The sequence below is a fragment of the Gasterosteus aculeatus genome, chromosome 12 (genome assembly GCF_964276395.1).
Source record: "Gasterosteus aculeatus chromosome 12, fGasAcu3.hap1.1, whole genome shotgun sequence".
Taxonomy (NCBI): domain Eukaryota; kingdom Metazoa; phylum Chordata; class Actinopteri; order Perciformes; family Gasterosteidae; genus Gasterosteus; species Gasterosteus aculeatus.
Genome location: NC_135700.1, coordinates 453,734 through 472,956, shown reverse-complemented (window position 1 = coordinate 472,956; position 19,223 = coordinate 453,734). Strand labels below are relative to the sequence as shown.

At 44.5% G+C, this 19,223-nt stretch overlaps 1 protein-coding gene and 2 non-coding genes across 8 annotated transcripts in view; 1 reads left to right on the top strand and 2 right to left on the bottom strand.

Annotated features, from left to right (window-relative positions):
* Positions 1 to 369: 369 nt before the first annotated feature.
* On the bottom strand, positions 370 to 510 carry LOC120813819 (U4 spliceosomal RNA). The gene has a single exon (XR_005711055.2). It is a non-coding gene; the product is annotated as a U4 spliceosomal RNA (small nuclear RNA).
* A 485-nt stretch (positions 511 to 995) lies between these two features.
* Positions 996 to 1,136, bottom strand: LOC120813803 (U4 spliceosomal RNA). Its single transcript, XR_005711040.2, has one exon. It is a non-coding gene; the product is annotated as a U4 spliceosomal RNA (small nuclear RNA).
* Positions 1,137 to 2,522: 1,386 nt separating this feature from the next.
* The window catches only part of adamts17 (ADAM metallopeptidase with thrombospondin type 1 motif, 17), a 69,077-nt gene continuing 52,376 nt past the window's right edge, over positions 2,523 to 19,223 (top strand). For all 6 annotated transcript variants that reach the window (XR_013451554.1, XR_013451553.1, XM_078085336.1 and 3 more), the window contains exons 1-5: positions 2,523 to 2,900; positions 3,041 to 3,405; positions 7,858 to 8,017; positions 15,329 to 15,495; positions 15,731 to 15,814. Coding sequence is in view for 4 of the 6 variants with exons in the window: in XM_078085336.1 (XP_077941462.1) it covers positions 2,843 to 2,900; positions 3,041 to 3,405; positions 7,858 to 8,017; positions 15,329 to 15,495; positions 15,731 to 15,814 (834 nt within the window). In the remaining 2 variants the exon portion in view is untranslated. The remainder of the gene's footprint in view (positions 2,901 to 3,040; positions 3,406 to 7,857; positions 8,018 to 15,328; positions 15,496 to 15,730; positions 15,815 to 19,223) is intronic.

Sequence of the window (19,223 nt, the reverse complement as noted above, 5' to 3'; positions counted from 1 at the left end):
CTGGATATGGCAACAAAGTATCCTTAGTACTATCAACGTTAAGAGCCTACCGTGACAAACAATCAATTTGGAATTTGAGGAGTTTTATAAAGATGTTAGAAGAAATCTAAAATTGTTGACAGAACACTACAGCACAATTTTGGAAACTCATTTTCTGTTTATTTGAGAGCGATAAACGTCATGTCGATTAAAGTTTACCATTGACATAAAATGCGACGTCTCCGTGACAACCAATGAATAAGGAATTTGACAAGATTTCTAAAGATGTTAAAACAAATCTAAAATTGTAGAGAGAACACTAGACAACAACTTAAGAAGCTCATTTTTCGCGATATCGAATTCAGCTTACTATTGACATATCATCTGAAGTCTCCTTAGAGACTAACAAAAATTGCCTCAGCTGACTATATTTCAAGTCATCTTTGGCGGGTATTGGGTTAAAGTTTTCAACCAGCAATAATCACGTCTCAGTAAACTTCATAGACTATGAAATTGCCTCTGCAAAAGGATGCCTATGGCTACAAAAGTATCAACCAGTACCTGGTGTAACACTCCTGAAACAAATGGTGCATTTCTCTAACCTTACAGCATGGAACCACGCCCAGTCCATGTTATGAGAGTTATTGCTGGATATGGCAACAAAGTATCCTTAGTACTATCAACGTTAAGAGCCTACCGTGACAAACAATCAATTTGGAATTTGAGGAGTTTTATAAAGATGTTAGAAGAAATCTAAAATTGTTGACAGAACACTACAGCACAATTTTGGAAACTCATTTTCTGTTTATTTGAGAGCGATAAACCTCATGTCGATTAAAGTTTACCATTGACATAAAATGTGACGTCTCCGTGACAACCAATGAATAAGGAATTTGACAAGATTTCTAAAGAGGTTAAAACAAATCTAAAATTGTAGAGAGAACACTAGACAACAACTTAAGAAGCTCATTTTTCGCGATGTCGAATTCAGCTTACTATTGACATATCATCTGAAGTCTCCTTAGAGACTAACAAAAAGTGCCTCAGCTGACTATATTTCAAGTCATCTTTGGCGGGTATTGGGTTAAAGTTTTCAACCAGCAATAATCACGTCTCAGTAAACTTCATAGACTATGAAATTGCCTCTGCAAAAGGATGCCTATGGCTACAAAAGTATCAACCAGTACCTGGTGTAACACTCCTGAAACAAATGGTGCATTTCTCTAACCTTACAGCATGGAACCACGCCCAGTCCATGTTATGAGAGTTATTGCTGGATATGGCAACAAAGTATCCTTAGTACTATCAACGTTAAGAGCCTACCGTGACAAACAATCAATTTGGAATTTGAGGAGTTTTATAAAGATGTTAGAAGAAATCTAAAATTGTTGACAGAACACTACAGCACAATTTTGGAAACTCATTTTCTGTTTATTTGAGAGCGATAAACCTCATGTCGATTAAAGTTTACCATTGACATAAAATGTGACGTCTCCGTGACAACCAATGAATAAGGAATTTGACAAGATTTCTAAAGAGGTTAAAACAAATCTAAAATTGTAGAGAGAACACTAGACAACAACTTAAGAAGCTCATTTTTCGCGATGTCGAATTCAGCTTACTACTGACATATCATCTGAAGTCTCCTTAGAGACTAACAAAAATTGCCTCAGCTGACTATATTTCAAGTCATCTTTGGTGGGTATTGGGTTAAAGTTTTGTAGAGAGAACACTAGACAACAACTTAAGAAGCTATAAAACTGCCTCTGCAAAAGATGCCTATTGCTGCAAAAGTATCAACCAGTACCTGGTGTAACACTCCTGAAACAAATGGTGCATTTCTCTAACCTTACAGCATGGAAGGTGGTGTTAATGTGAAATGTGATTTGCTTTCTCCAAGCCACGCCCAGTCCACGTTATGAGAGTTATTGCTGGATATGGCAACAAAGTATCCTTAGTACTATCAACGTTAAGAGCCTACCGTGACAACCAATGAATTTGGATTTTGACAACATTTAACACGTATAATGGTAACAGATTACATGATTAACATTATCAAATATGAGACATTAGTCTCAAGACCGATATTGCTGGCCTATTTGAATCTCACTTGGGTCCTGCAACATTCCATTTCCACATCCATTAAACAATCATAAGGTGAGCTGCAACATTATATGGACAGATAAATGTCAATAGACTGTACAACTCAGCTCTCTCAGATATGCACATCAGATCAGAAGTCATCAATAGTGATGCATCAAAAAAGCTTCTCCATCCATATTATTTAAGGTAGTAATACATGATATTTCATGTTAATCTGTTGCTGTATTTGTTGAATATTATTACTTTTTGCTGTTGTAAGTTGTGGGCTTACTGATTTTAATTTACTGTAAAATGACTGTAAAATGTCCTTCTCTCAGCCTTTAATAATATAAAATGCTACTCAGGTTAGCAATATGTTCCTAAATTAGTTAGACTAAGAAGATTACCTTCTTCATCCGCATTTTATACGTTTACCGTTAGCCGGAGCAGGTTGCTAAGCAACGGGAGCAGCGGAGGAAAAGCTGATGATGCGGGCAGGAGGTCGCCCCGTTAGTCAAACCGTCCCATTTCAGGGCCCGCTCGGTTCAGCCTTCCGGTCGTTGGAGGACCCGGCCCATGTAGACCGCGAAGCCTTCGCGGAGTTACAGCCCAGCAAATGAGACACAGCTGGCGTGGAGTGAACGGAGATGACGTGACTCTCAGCATACGGCTCTGGGTGGACGGCCAGGCTGTGGAGGCGTGTCATCCGGGCTGAATTACTGAAAGTTCTCCAACATCGGGAAAAAGTGCACCGTGCTAAACGCTTCTGCTCTACCGCAACATGCACAGCAGCCACGTCACGCGGGCGCTGCTCTCCATTCTCTGCATCGGACTGAGTGGTAAGAAGAACACTACGTATGAACTCTACGCGGGCTCGCTCTTAGGTACAGGCCAGCGGAAGCAATGCGAGCGAACGCCAGTTGTGTGGAGTAAGCACACGGTTCGGTTCACAGAGTCACGACTGTGTTTCCCCCCTCAGCCCAGTCCGAGCAGGACACGGACGAGGTGGTCCCCCGGCTGCTGTCGGGTCAAGAGGCGCACCTGTCCTCCGGCCGCTCGGCCAGTCCGCCGTGGCGCCGCGGGCAGCGCTCCACGGACGCCCCGCGGGGACGACACTCCGACCCGGCCCAGATCATCGTGTCGCTGACTGCATTCGGAATGAGGCTGTATTTAAATCTTACGTGGGACAGCACGTTTATCTCGGGGGACTTCGAGGTCGAGGAGAGACGCGGAGACCAGAGCGCTGCGTCCAGCCGTTTATCGAAGAAGCAGCTGTGCTTTTACTCCGGTTCCGTCATCAACCACACCGGTTCTGTGGCGTCACTGAGCACGTGTGGCGGCCTGGTAAGTCCATCCTCCTCATCTGGACTTTACAGGTGAACTGAAGAGGCAGGTTGTCCTGGAAGAAACTCTCATGTCCATGAATCCAAACTGGATTTTATTCTATGTGTAGCCGGCGCGGTCTGTGTCCGCCGACTACTGCGTTGTGTTCGGTCCTGATAACAGGACTCTCACATTCCCTCAGGCACTTTATTCTGCAGAAATCAAATAAAAGCATGGACGTGATTCTTCTCCATACACAACGAGTAACCTCCCCTCAGCCACCGGTGAGCAGACGGACCGTTGAATTACATTACATTACATTATTACATTATGTTGAATTACATTCATTCAAAAGCATAAAACAAAATACAACAAATAAAAATAACTATGGAGAATAAATGTCCGGATCAAACTGTTTTCTCTCCGATCACATTGCATATATCTTCTATTCACACATAGACTACAACATAAATACCTACAGGATTACACCACAATTGTCGGACTTCCTAGCGTAATACATATAAATGAACATCACATTTGCTGAACATGGTAATAAAATAAAATAGAATAAAAGTACACACATGCAGAAATCAAATAAAAACATGGACGTGATTCTTCTCCATAAACAACCAGTAACCTATACAAGAAAAAGAAACACTGAAACATATAGGCTACCCGCGTGGAGACAAAATGGCGAAAGCTATCGACGCACGCACGCAAGCAAGGTGGTTAGCTAGCTATTGCAACGTCCCATTATTCACCTCAAATATACATTAAAAGAACACAAAACCACTCGTCCCATATGCCCTTACAATATTACACATAAAGAAATGATCGAGTGTACCTCAACAGACATACATTAATTCGGTCTTAATGCTCACGTTGCGCACGGTACGTACCAGTGTTGATTTCGTCGACGAAAACTATGACGAAAATTTTTCGTTAACAAACCTTTTTTCCATGACTAAGATGAGACTAAGACGTGACGAAAACGATCTTAAAAAATAAAAACTATGACTAAATCTATTCTAACTTTTGTTAACGAGACGAGACGAACATGTTGGCGGTTGACGAAGTCACGATACTTTTTCCCCCTAAATTCGCACGCAGCTGACAGACAACAGACAGACAAAGTACGGCGGATATTAACGCGTCATGATGACGTCATCCACCAACCCAGGACGCTCGTATCGGTGCAGCGGTGCTTCTTGTGCACCGACTACGGACCGCGACGACTATTTTACGCTTCGGCGAGTTTGAACGTGGCTTCGTTAGTTTAGCTCAGCTGTCTCGGGTTAGCTGCCTGTTAGCTGCCTGTTAGCAGGCTGAAGCCGTGCTGCTTCACAGAAACACGAAGACGCGTTTAAAGACTGTGGGACCTTTCTGCTCTGTTCTCTGGCGACGGCAGGCAGCGTTTCCTCGCTGGATGAGACGTCCGTCACAAACGCGTCTAACATAATAATCTCATTGAGCGTCATGTCGGCGTGTATTGTCCTGTTATTGACGTGCCTAATGCGCAACGAATATATCAAATACATTCGAACATATGTGTTTTTTTAAAGCAAATAGTCGAACGTCATGTCGAGGGGGGGCGTTACGGCCCAGCAAAAGAGCTGAGTAGAGTGATACTGTGTGTGTATTCTAGATAAAACCCCCATTTTCGTCGACCTGGATATAGCACGGCTTCTGGCCGAGTGGTAAGGCATCATGTTTTGGATGTCGGAGACTCTGGTTCCAGTCCCACACGTAGCGATCTGCTTTCGTTTCCAAGTGGCTAAAACAGTCAGAGAAAATCAGGGGGGGGACGGTACGGCCGATGGTGGGGGGAGCGCTAGCAGGACGCTAACATGGCGCTAGCTAGCATTGCACTAGTAATGACAGGACCCAACTGCTGACAGAACAGCCAGAGTAAAATGGGTCATGTCTTTAGTTTGCTAGCTAGCCTTTGTGGCTGGTCTTCACTTGCCTGCTTGGCCGGTTCATGCACAGGCTAGGCCACAAAATTACTGCGTAATTTTCTAGTTTCTATTATAGTACGTGTTTTGGCGCAATCTATGATCTTAATCAGATCAGTTTACACTTCTTGTCAGAACAATCAAAAGACTGTAGTTAACCTTGTCAAACATCCTGGGCGGCATGTCGTTAATGTGTTATTACAGTAATAGTCATGTGTAGGAGCGGTCAGTAAATCAATGCACATTCTCTCATAGTGTCACTTCAATACTTCCTTTTATTACTTAACAGCAACAGAACATAAATCCGACTCATCTTAAACAGAAAACTTGCTTTATCTCCAAATGCGTTGAAAAGTAGTTTGCCCTTTTGCTCTCTAGCCAAAACACACCTGGCTGTACTCGGGTGATGTCTAAATATAGTTGACGCCCCCCTGACATCAGCATTGCATCATCGTCATCACAATCTTTTCAACAATATATCAATATGAAAACAGTATTTTGTTATAATCAGCATAGTTTGATACATAGGTGGTAGCATTATTGAACTCATTTGGATATGATATAACTAAAATAGGGGTGTATTAGTCGCTCAAATGGGGCAGTAGTTCGGCAACCGTACCCCCCTAAAAAAATAGCTTTTCCTTCTTTGTTTTGAATCAATATATAAACTCTAAAAAAAAAAGTTCACTGTTTATAAAGTAAGTACATATGACTTTACTTTCTCACTTAACAGTTTTATTAAATTTAGAAAAGATAATACCAAGTAAATCTACTTATTATATATTATATATATATAAATATAATATAATACAAGCTTCCGACTTACACCACGTCACCAATTTGTGAACCACTGTGCTACTTTAACCTTTTAAACAATAGGCGTTCTTTTAGGCCTTGGAAATTGGAAATGACATTTACACACTAAAACTGGCACTGGGATTTATGAAACAAAAGACTTATCATGAAAATTCTTGGTTTAATGATAAAAGAACACGTGTGTGCTTGGATGTGAAATATTAGTATTTATTATATTATATTATTATATATATCCTTTATATATCTGTACATATATATATATATATATATATATATATATATATATATCCGTCCTTTATATTATATATATATATATATTATTATATTATATTTGTATGGCGCACACAATTTGTACGCGGACGGACTGAGTGGTGGTGGTGGTGGTGCGTGTCTGCGCGAGATTGGTGAATGATTGTAAAAGGATGGGGGTGCCAGTACCATACAATGGTAAGGAAACACTGGATTCATTTTATTCTTGAGGACCATGTCTTGACTAGAATTGAGGAAAAGGGGTCTGGCTCTAGTTTAAAGGAGTATGCTTGCAAGAGTGTATGTCACAGAGAGTCACTTGCGGTGAGGGGGCGTGTAGAGACTTGTTTTCATATGTAATCATACAATAATTACATTTCTATCACAGATCAGTGGGCAAGTAGTTATTTAGAATTATTTGTTTTTTACATTTCATGATGCCACAGGGGAGGCTCAAACCACAGAACAATGTGTATTGGATTAGATTATATTCAACTTTATTGTCAGGGGACTAGGGGCCATCACCGTGGTGGAGTTCAGCAGGGTGACAGTGACAGGGAAGAAGCTGTTCCTGAACATGCTGGTCCGGGAGCGGAGGGCCCTGTAGCTCCTCCCAGAGGGGAGGAGGGCAAACAGTCTATGGCTGGGATGAGAGTTGTCCCCGATGCTGCGCACCCTCCGCAGACATTTTTTGTGCTGGACAGTCTTGATGGTGGGGAGTAAGAAAGCCATGATGCGCTGGGCAGTTTTCACCACCCTCTGGAAAGATTTCCGGTCCGCAGCAGAGCAACTGCCGTACCACACCGTGAGGATGCTTTCGATGGTGCAGCGGTAGAAGTTCACATTACATTACATTACATGTCATTTAGCGGACGCTTTTATCCAAAGCGACGTACAATAAGTGCATTCACCAGGATCTGAGGGGGCAGATGAGCCTTCTTCAGTCTCCTCAGGAAGAACAGGCGCTTCTTGATCAGGGTTGAGATGTTGAGGGTCCAAGAGAGGTCCTCGGAGATGTGGACACCCAGGAACTTGAAGCTAGCAACACGCTCAACCTCCGTCCCGTTGATTGAGATGGGGGAGTGTGTGCCACCTTTGGTTTTCCTGAAGTCCACAATGAGCTCCTTGGTCTTCTTGGTCTTGAGTGCCAGATTGTTGTTGGCGCACCACACAAGACAAGTGCTGGACTTCTTTCCTGTAGTTGTTGCTGATGAGACCAAGATCACCATGATCACCGTGTGTCATCTGCAAACTTGACAATGTTGATAGTAACTATGTACGGGTCTGCAGTTTTAGGTGAAGAGGGAGTAGAGGAAAGTGCTCAGCACACAACAACAAAATGCAGACTCACCACCGGCGCGTCATCCGGGTTACACCTCACTAGCTCAACAACGGTGGACTGAGCACCTTTAACAATGCTTTCATTGTGTATATGTCTCTGTTTTGTGCATAGACTGGGCTCATCCAGATCAGGGAGGAGAGTCTATTCATTCAGCCAGTGGGCGAATATGGCCCCTATCAGTCCTTCTCGGGAATGAAACACTGGCTGCTGCGACACCAACGCTGTGCCACGACCAGCTCTTCTCCAGATGGCAACTGCTGGATCGTACGAGGTGAGTGACATAAACCACTAGAATGGATGACAAAGGAATTTGGAATTTGGTCACACTGATGCTCGGAGTGATCCGTCCCCATGTTATAACGGTAGGGGAAACACTGGGTAGGACTCCACATCGGTGATGGGGGAATGTGGGGCTCCAGGTTGTTTTGGCTGCACCACCACCAATCTCCAACCTGTAGGCGGACTCATCCCCATCAAAGATGATAGATGATAGGTTGGTGTTATCCACAAAACGTCAGGAGCTTGATGGACTGGTGACTGGAGGTGCAGCTGTTTGTGTACAGGTAGAAGAGTAGGGCTGCAACTAACGATTATTTTGATAATCAATTAATCGGACGATTATTTCTTTGATTAATCGATGAATCAGATAAAAAAACAGCATTAAAAGCTTTAATTTCCAACCCTTTATTTGAAAACAGAACTTCAAATTCATATTGCAAAAACGGACTATAAGGAGGCGTGGATGGCCTCCGATTCACGGAGGGAGATCTCCGCAAACGTCGGTTTGCCGGTCGATTAGTTTATTTAGTGTGAAATGCTTGCATGCGAGTTGAGTTGAAGAGACTTCTCTGTCTGCGTCATGTGACTCTCAACAACTGCCGACGCTGCTGCCCTAGAGAAGAGCAGAGGGGAAAGAACGGAGCCTTGGGGGGAACTCGTGCTGATAGACCCAGAGGCTGAGACATGTTAGCCTCACATGCGGCTTCCTGTCAGACAGGAAGTCTGTGATCCACTTCCAGATGGAGTCGGGCACGTACAGCTGGGAGAGTTTGTCCTGCTGTAGAGACGGATGATGGTGTTGAATGCAGGGCTGAAGTCCAGGATCTTTGCGTAGGTTCCTGAGGAGTCCAGATGCTGGAGGGCCATGTTGACAGTATCGTCTACAGGAGGGGTCATTCCATTCATAAAACATTCTTCAGAAAAAATAGTAAAATGGTGAAAAAATCTTTTACATTACATGTAAAGGGTCGATAAAGGTTTTTAGGTGGGACAGGACAAGGCGCTCAAAGGACTTTTTGACCACAGAGGTCAGCGCGACGGGCCTGTAGTCATTACGTCCTCTGATCCTTGTTTTTTTGGGGACGGGGATGATGGTGGAGGCCTTGAAGCAGGCTGGTACGTGGCATATCTCCAGACAGAGGCAGCTGATCACCACAATGCTTCAGGTTGGAGGGGGAGCCAGAGTCTGGGCTGGCTTTGAGGGATCCTTTTGCAACTGTAGCCGTCTGACTTTAGGTGTGAAGCAGGGTTTGTCATTGTTCTAACTCACCCTGGTGCGTGATGGGACACGGCTGTCTTCATAAAAGCTGTAAGCTGTCACAGTCCCGAAAAGATCCCCAGTCTGTACAGTCCGGATGTCAACAATGGTCAACAACAACTTAAAAGAATGATGGCAGCAAACTGACACAAAATAATTGATTAGAATGTAAATCCTTTGGTTTGGAATAAAACATATTGAATAAATGAATTGAATCCAACCAAAGATTAAAGCTGCAAGCTGAGAAGGACTGGTCCTCGCTTATCCGCTCACTTTGGGGCACTGGCCGGCTAAAAACAAGACTGAAGACATCGGACAAAGCATCTGCGACTGAGTCGTTGTTAACCGCCTGCAGCGACTCTGAGAATGACGGTTTGCAAACTGTTTTACAATATCAAGGTCAGAGGTCCTTTCTTTTCTGACAACGTTTAAGAGGGAATGTGAGGAGTAGGGTATAAAGTAAAAAACATGTAACTTAGCTGTAGCTGTTGCCACTAGGTAGCAATAGGACTAGGACTAAAAATGATCACACGGATGTCTACAGGGAGGATGGCATGACAAATGAGAAATATGGAGCACATTAGATAATGTATGACCGAGTTAAAACCATTGTGGTATTTTGCCAAAGCACCAAGGTCACATATATTTTTTTCAATCTTTTTAGGACTTTTTAGGCAAAGATCATACTGCCTGAATTTGAAAAGAAGGATTAATCTCTGGGAGGAGGACTTCATAAAACGCTGAAAAAATTGGCTAACAATGCAGATATTGAGCGCTTAACTGCAGCACACCCTAGTGTTTACATTTTTACAAATTATGGTATGTTTAGGGATGAGATGTTGACATATGCTACAAATGTTTTTTTGACATATTAAGCCACACCCCTTAGAAGTTCATTGGCCCATATCTCTAAAAAAGTGATATCAGCGAGCTGTATAAAATTTCTGATGACATTAAACCCCAAAAAAGGGGAACAAAGAACGGAAACATCACACAAAAATGGCCTAATTCCGGTACGGTTTTGAGCATGGCCCCAACATACTTTCTTTTCAGTTTATTTGCATATTCTTTACGCAAATAAATAGTAAATATGTTCTGCTAGCTTTTGACCTGATCTAAGTCTGTTTTGCCTTGTCTTCTGAAGCAAATAAGACTTGAATCCTTAAACTCTCATTTTGTCAAAACACCACATGGTGATTGTTCACTGATTAGGGTGTCAAGCTATTGGTGTTTTGCATTTTGAGGAGTTTCTGTCGAGGCCAATCGACCTTTTATCTCCTAAATGACGGGGGAGCGGCCAGCGCAGCCACAGCCGACTTCCACTAACGAGGGAGTATTTAACTAGAAATCGTGGGAAGCGTTAGCTTATCCTCGCAGCACGAAGACAAGCAGAACAAAGACAAGGGAGTCTTTCGTGGGAGTCAAGACGAGCAGGACAAAGACCAGGGAGTCTTTCGTGGGAGTCAAGACGAGCAGGACAAAGACCAGGGAGTCTTTCTTGGGAGTCAAGACGAGCAGGACAAAGACCAGGGAGTCTTTCGTGGAGTCAAGACGAGCAGGACAAAGACCAGGGAGTCTTTCGTGGGAGTCAAGACGAGCAGGACAAAGACCAGGGAGTCTTTCGTGGAGTCTTCGGGGCGGCTGAATGCGGCGCCTTCTTCTGCTATTTTTAATAATGTGTTTGACCCCGTCTGTCTTTACCCGTACCTGTCCGAATCTCTTCCCGCAGATACTACAGGCCTCGGGCTAGATCTGCTCTCTATCGTAACCTCTCCTCTCTCACCGATCCCACCCGCTCCACACATGTCCAGCACCTCGTCATAGGAGGTCTCTGGAACTGCCAGTCAGCGACTCGCACTTCTTCATCTCTTACTCCCTTCCACTCTCTATAACTAACAAACCTCCCTCATTGACTAACTCTATACCGGCTCGTCGCAATATTCGCTCCCTCTCTCCCTCCTCGCTGGCATCCTCTGTTCTATCAGCTCTCCCTTCAACTGATTCCTTCTCACTCTTGCATCCGAACGCTGCTGCAGACACTCTCCTCTCAACTCTTTCCTCCTCTCTAGACTCTCTCTGCCCTCTTACGACAAAACGGACTGGCAAATCCCCTTCGGCTCTGTGGCTGTCTCAACTGGTGCGTGCCATGAGAGCCACCATGCGAGCGTCGGAAAGGAAATGGCGTAAATATAAATGACCTGACGACCTGCTTAAATTTCAATCTCTCCTCTCCTCGTTTTCTGCTTCTATCTCTGCTGCCAAAAGCTCTTTCTACCAATCCAAAATTGAATTTTCATTTTCTAACCCCAAAAAACTCTTCTCGATCTTCTCCAATCTCCTCGAACCCCCTACCCCTCCTCCCCCCTCCACCCTTCTTCCAGGAGACTTTGTCAACTACTTCACCAAGAAAATAGCTGACATACGCTCCTCCTTCTCAAACCCACTTCCTACTTCTCGCGTCCCACCGACCTCACCTCTTTCGCCCTCACTTTCCTCTTTCACCGCCCTCTCTCCTAACCAAATTCTTACCCTAGTAACCTTTGCCCGTACGACCACCTGCCCTCTTGACCCCATTCCATCACATTTTCTACAATCTATCGCACCTGACCGTCTTCCGTTCCTCACCTGTCTCATCAACAACGCTCTGTTATCTGGCTGTTTTCCCAATTCTCTGAAGGAGGCAAGAGTCAACCCCTTCCTGAAGAAACCTACCCTCAACCCTTCTGAAGAAAACAACTACAGACCGGTCTCTCTTCTTCCCTTTTTGTCCAAAACCCTTGAACGTGCTATCTTTAATCAACTCTCCTCTTATCTCCACTGTAACAACCTCCTTGACCCCCACCAGTCAGGTTTCAAGGCAGGCCACTCCACAGACTCCCCTTGCTGTCTCAGAGCAACTCCACACTGCTAGAGCCGCCTCTCTCTCCTCTGTCCTCATCCTTCTGGACCTCTCTGCTGCATTTGACACGGTCAACCACCAGATCCTTATTTCCTCCCTTCAGGAACTTGGTGTCACAGGCTCTGCTCTCTCCCTTCTCTCGTCCTACCTCGACGGCCGCACCTACCGGGTAACCTGTCGAGGATCTGTGTCGGAACCTTGTCCTCTTACTACTGGAGTTCCTCAGGATTCCGTACTGGGTCCCCTCCTGTTTTCGCTCTACACCAACTCTCTTGGCGCTGTCATTCGCTCGCATGGCTTCTCTTACCACAGCTATGCCGATGACACCCAACTAATTCTCTCCTTCCCTCACTCGGACACCCAGGTGGCGGCTCGGATCTCTGCCTGTCTAACTGACATCTCTCAGTGGATGTCCGCCCACCATCTGAAAATCAACCCCGACAAGACTGAACTACTTCTCTTTCCCGGAAAAGATTCGCTTACCCAGGACCTGACAGTCAACGTTGGAAACTCCGCGCCCACTTTGACCGCGAAGAACCTTGGCGTTACACTCAACAGCCAACTCTCCCTGACTCCCACATCACCGCGACAACGCGATCCTGTAGATACACGCTCTACAACATCAGGAGAATACGTCCCCTTCTCACTCAGAAGGCAGCGCAGGTACTGATTCAGGCTCTTGTCGTCTCCCGCCTGGACTACTGCAACTCCCTCCTGGCTGGTCTCCCTGCCACCGCCATTCAACCTCTGCAGCTCATTCAGAACGCAGCAGCTCGACTGGTCTTCAACCTTCCGAAATTCTCCCACACTACTCCACTCCTCCGCTCTCTTCACTGGCTACCGGTGGCCGCCCGCATCCAGTTCTAAACATTGGTGCTCACCTGCCATGCTGTGAATGGATCGGGTCCAACTTACATCCAGGACATGGTCAAATCCTACATCCCAACCCGCACTCTCCGCTCTGCATCTGCAAAACTACTCGTCCCTCCCTCACTGAGAGCAAAACACTCGACTAGATCTCAACTCTTCGCTGTCCTTGCGCCGAAATGGTGGAACGAGCTCTCTGAAGACACCAGGACCGCAGAGAGCCTTCACATCTTCCACCGCAAACTAAAGACACACCTCTTCAGACTCTACCTCGACTAAAGACTAACAAATTGTAGCACTTAAATTGTACTTGTAACGTCACTCATCTATAGCAAATTGTAAATTGGCTTATTTCAGGAAATTGCACTTTCTTGTTTCTTGTTCTCCTGAGTTTGTACCCTATGGTTGAATGCACTTATTGTACGTCGCTTTGGATAAAAGCGTCAGCTAAATGACATGTAATGTAATGTAATGTAAATTAATATGTGTATGGAGTGCTATAGAGTCAAATTGCCATTTGGAAGCATTAAAATAATAATTTATTGTAATCATCAATAATAATAATGGAACATATTCGACTTTAAATGTGTGTGCCATGTTTTATTACAATTCTAGCATGTTTAGTCCCTCAAAAGCATCTCCTGTTTTACCATTACTTCCTAGTTTACTGCAAAGAATGGGTTGCCACGGCAACAGCTACACTCGAAACAACAAGATTTGAATAACTCTCTGCAGGCCTGTGCAGGGATTCTGTTTTCCTACCGAGGATAATTTTCTCTCTATGTGGACCGAGGACCAGTCGTGGCGGTCATAGTGGGCCATATGACCTACTAATACTACTAGTAGTACTAAAATACTACTATAACTATATTAGTAGTATTAGTATTAGTAGTAGTCTGAAGTCGAAGTGTCCCTGGGCAAGACACCTTACCCCTAATTGCCCCCCGGGCAAAAATGCAAAAAGCCATGGGTTTAAAGTGGAATGTAAGTCGCTTTGGATAAAAGCGTCTGCTAAGTGACCTGTAATGTAATGTAATGTAATGTAGTAGTGACACTGCAACTGATACCACTACTCTTACTACTATAAAAAAGTACTACTAGTACTTTTTTAAAAGTACTGCTATTAATACCTCAACTACAATGAATAGTACTACTAGTAACAATACAACTGATACTATTACTAATACTACTACTTGCTTTTTCTACTGCTATTAATACTAAACTGACTCCTAATACCAGTACTACAAATACTACTACTAGTAGTAGCGACACTGCTGATATTACTACTCTTACGATTACAACAAAATGTACTAGTACTAGACTACAACTAATTGTACTATACATGCTACTGTGAATAATAGTATTAGTAAAACAGCTGATATTACCAGTACTGCTCCTTACAATACTACTACTAGTTTTTCTACTGCTATTGATACTAAAACTACTACTAGGTTTTCTCATTTCTGTATTTTCAGCATTTAAAAAAAACACTTTTCATTTCAGATTTTAGCTTTCAGCATTCCATTGTATTTTGAGCAAGAAATGCATTGTCTAGTTTGAGTTACTGTTGCCTTCCTACTATCTCTAATCAGTGTGCCCATTCTCCTCTGACTTCTCACATCAAGTCATTTTCATCCACACTACTGCTGCTGACTGGATATTTTCTCCTTTTTTTCATTCAACCCTAGAGATGCCAGAAAATCCCAGTAGATCAACAGTTTGTGACATACCCAGACCAGCCCATCTGGCACCAACAACCACACCACAACAACCACGTTCAAAGTCACTTAGATCCCCTTTCTTCCCCATTCTGATTCTCGGTTTGAACTTCAGCAAGTTGTCTTGAACACATCTAAAGGCCTTAAGTGCAATAAGCTCTGGCCATGTGATTGGCTGATTGGCAATTTGTGATAACAAGCAATTGAACAGGTATACCTAATAAAGTGGCCGGTGAGTGTATATATATGCATAAAACATCCATGAATTAGAACATTAGGTCATGGAGTTCCTCAAAGTGGGTTTTAATACCGTATTACCCTAGTAGAGAACATTGTTCATTCTGGGGTTTCCTGTCCCGATGAGAGGGTTCAGAGACAGAGGATGTACTATGTGTACAAATTATAAAGGCTGCAAATTTGTAAAGAATTTGTAAATTTTGCCCATCAAACTTGCTTCATCTGGAATCTGAAAAAAGCTACTACATATTAAGTTCCTCTGTTACTCCTCTGCAGTGTTCATAACCTTGGTTTCCGGTCTGTATCTCTTCCTGTTTTTGGTAGGTAAGGAGAAGATGCCAAACATGGGGGAGAAGGGTCGCAGGAAGAGAAACGTCCTTCACCTGCAGGAAGCATACACTGTGGAGACAGTGGTGGTGGCCGACTCTAATATGGTGCAGTACCACGGAGCTGAGGCAGCACAGAGGTTCTTGCTGACAGTCATGAACATGGTTAGTTCTTTTTTCGCTTTTTTATGTAGAATCGGTTCTCCATTCACTCAATACATTATCATCATATATTTGTGTACCACTTGAAAGTTTGGACACATTTTCTCATTGAATTGAAAACTGTTCTCTCTCTCTATATATATATATATATATATATATATATATACTGTATATACTGTATATGCATGTGTGTTTACATATATCTCCAGTAGTAGTCTAGTTTTGCTTTGTCTTTCAGGTCTACAATATGTTCCAGCACAAGAGTCTGGGAGTCAAGATTAACATTCGTGTGACCAAGCTGGTAATTCTTCACAGCCGTCCCGTAAGCCAGACTTTTTAACCTTTTCGATCTCTTACACTCTCTTTATATATTACAAGCCAGACAACATATGTCAAACAACATATGCTTTTTTAAATTGTCAATTCATACTATTTTTTCTTTAAGAGTAGTTGTAATTATTCACTTCAATTCTACTTTCCAGGGTGAACAAGAATGTAAAAGCTTCTGAATCGGCCGTGTATGCATACTGTCACTGTCCGAGTCAGAGAATAAAACAAAACCGGGAGACAAAGGAGCTTGCCGGTATTAACTGGTAACAGGCAAAAGCCCGATGGGCATCCAAAGCTCTATGAGCGGGCCAGTTATGATAGAGGAATGATGATGATGATGATTTTCTCACTGGCCGGTGTGGCATCACACGGGGACAAGTAGTAGATGGGTGCTACTTCTCTTTTAAGGGACAGCTGCACCCTACAAAATGGCAGCTGCAGTCTAACTACAGATCCCGGAAGGCCTCAACACTTACACAGGTGTAAGTGTTGAGTAAGTGTTGGGACAAGGGAAAGGAAAGGAGTTATGTATCGGTGGAGAACCGATGAGAAAGATTGAAAACCTCCAACGATTACAGGCAAGGAGTCTGGTGAAGTTGAGTGATTTGATTAAGAGCATGTTATCTCCTCTGGAACGTTTTAAGTTGTTCGTGTTTTTTTCAGATATTTATTTTTTTGCTGGAAACTAAATACCTGAGTTTGGCTGGGCCACGACAGAATAAACCTTTGTTCTTGAAATTTTTTTGAAGACTTTGAATACAAGGGCTCCAATTCCAAATGGAGCCCCTGGTGCAGATGCTGCTGGAGAGCTAGAGGGCCTAGCAAGAAATCAGCGCAACACCAACAGCTCCAACAGGTACAAGGTACAAGGCAGCGGATTTCATCCTGAAACTAGGAGTGACAGACGATGTTGAAGCGTATCTCCATGCCTTTGAAGCTACAGCAGCTCGTGAGTAGTGAAAGTAGTAGGAAAAGAACCTATGGCTTCGGGACCCGCTCGGCCAAATGTGCGTCACCATAGAGGTTCTCCTCTGGGCATCCCTCCCTTTGGCCCTCTGAACGCGGGGGGCCCCCGAGAGAGGCTGCCCCTTAAAAGGTCAGTACGGAACAGCGCAGTTACAAGACCCCACCCTGAAAAATGCCCATACCAATGTTCAGGTGCTAGAGGGAACCTTGGTGGGACCCCGGCTAACTCCTTCCTATCCTCACTTTGCTGTGAAAAATGGCCTTGTGTATAAGACGAAAGGACCAGATCATTCAACAACTCCTAGTCCCCCAACACCATAGTTCCACCGTCCTGCAATTGGCCCACACTCACTTGCTGGGAGCTCACTTGTGGGTGGAGAAAACAAAGTAAAGGGTCTTGCAGAGGTTCTTCTGGTCGGGAGTCCACAAGGAGGTTGAGAACTCCTGCCGCAGTTGCCCAGATCACTGCGCCATGGCCGACTTACCGGAACCCCCCTCATCCTGTTGCCGATCATAGAGACCCCCTTTGAAAGAGTGGGCCTGGATATTGTGGGGCCGATACCCAAGAGCGCCCGGGGACACCAGTATATGCTGGTTATAGTAGACTACGCCCCCCGGTATCCGGAAGCCGTTCCCTTAAGGAAGGCTAATGCTCAACAAATAGCCAAAGAACTATTCCTCTTCAGCAGCCGGGTGGGGATTCCGAAGGAGACTCTTACCGACCAAGGAACCCCCTACATGTCTAGAGTTACCAAGGAATTGTGTGTGCTGTTGCAGGTGAAACAGGTAAGGACCTCGGTGTACAAACCCCCGACAGATGGGTTAGTGGAATGGTTTAATAAGACCCTGAAAACCATGCTGAGGAAGGCCATCGATAAGGATGGAAAAAACGGGGACCAGTTGCTTACTTTGTGCGATAAAGAAGTTCCTCTGGCTTCCACTGGCTTCTCACCCTTTGATCTGTTGTATTGCCACAAACCTAGGGGCCTTCTGGATATAGCCACGGAGGCTTGGGAGGAACAGCCTTGTCCCCATCGAACCATGATCGAACACGTGGGGGTGATGCAAGATTGGATGGCTGCCGTGGTGCCCATTGTAAAGGAACACATAGAGAAAGCCCAGAGGGATCAGAGTGCCGCTTATTATTGAGAAGCCCAACCCAGAGAATTCCAACCGGGACACAGAGACTTAGTCCTGGTCCCCACGGTGGAATGTAAGTTCTTGGCGACGTGGCAGGGGCCCTACGAAGTAATTGAAAAGGTGGGGGAAGTCAACTACAAAGTACGGCAACAAGGGAGAAGGAAAGGTGAGCAGATTTACCACATTAACCTCCTCAAGAAATGGTGCGATCGAGAGACCTTCACTGACCCTAGTGAGACAAGAGAACCGGCGCGGGACATTGTACAGTTTGGTCCTGATCTCTCCCCTCATCAACTACAGCAAGCCAAGGAGTTAGTGGAGGGTAATCCCGATGTCTTTTCCTTCCTCCCGGGCTGCACTCACCTAGTGGAGTATGAAATACGCACCCAGCCAGGAAAAACGGTAAACCAAAAGCCCTATCGGGTGCCGGAGGCTCGAAAGAGACTAATTAAGAAGAGGTAAGAAAAATATTGAAATTAAAAAGGTAATTGAAGAATCTAAAAGTGCTTGGTCAAGCCCCATCGTCCTAGCAGACAAGCCGGACAACACCGTACGGTTCTGTATTGACTTCAGAAAGGTAAATGAAGTGTCCGAGTTTGATGCATATCCCATGCCCCATGAAGACGAGCTGATTGAAAACCTGGCTTGATTCATAACTACTCTTGGTCTTACAAAGGGATATTGGCAGGTTCCCCTGGCGGCCGGGTCAAAAGAGAAGACTGCCTTTGCCACCCCTGGAGACCTGTGGCAATTCCCGGATGATGCGCTTTGGTCTGTTGTGGCGCAGGGGATAGAGCAGGTGCACTGGGAACCGCAAGGTTGGTGGTTTGAGTCCCGGCTGCCCCATGTCTCAAGTCGAAGTGTCCCTGAGCAAGACACCTAACCCCTAATTGCTCACCGGGCAAAAATGTAAACTAAGTCTAATTAAGAAGAGGTAAGAAAAATATTGAAATTAAAAAGGTAATTGAAGAATCTAAAAGTGCTTGGTCAAGCCCCATCGTCCTAGCAGACAAGCCGGACAACACCGTACGGTTCTGTATTGACTTCAGAAAGGTAAATGAAGTGTCCGAGTTTGATGCATATCCCATGCCCCATGAAGACGAGCTGATTGAAAACCTGGCTTGATTCATAACTACTCTTGGTCTTACAAAGGGATATTGGCAGGTTCCCCTGGCGGCCGGGTCAAAAGAGAAGACTGCCTTTGCCACCCCTGGAGACCTGTGGCAATTCCCGGATGATGCGCTTTGGTCTGTTGTGGCGCAGGGGATAGAGCAGGTGCACTGGGAACCGCAAGG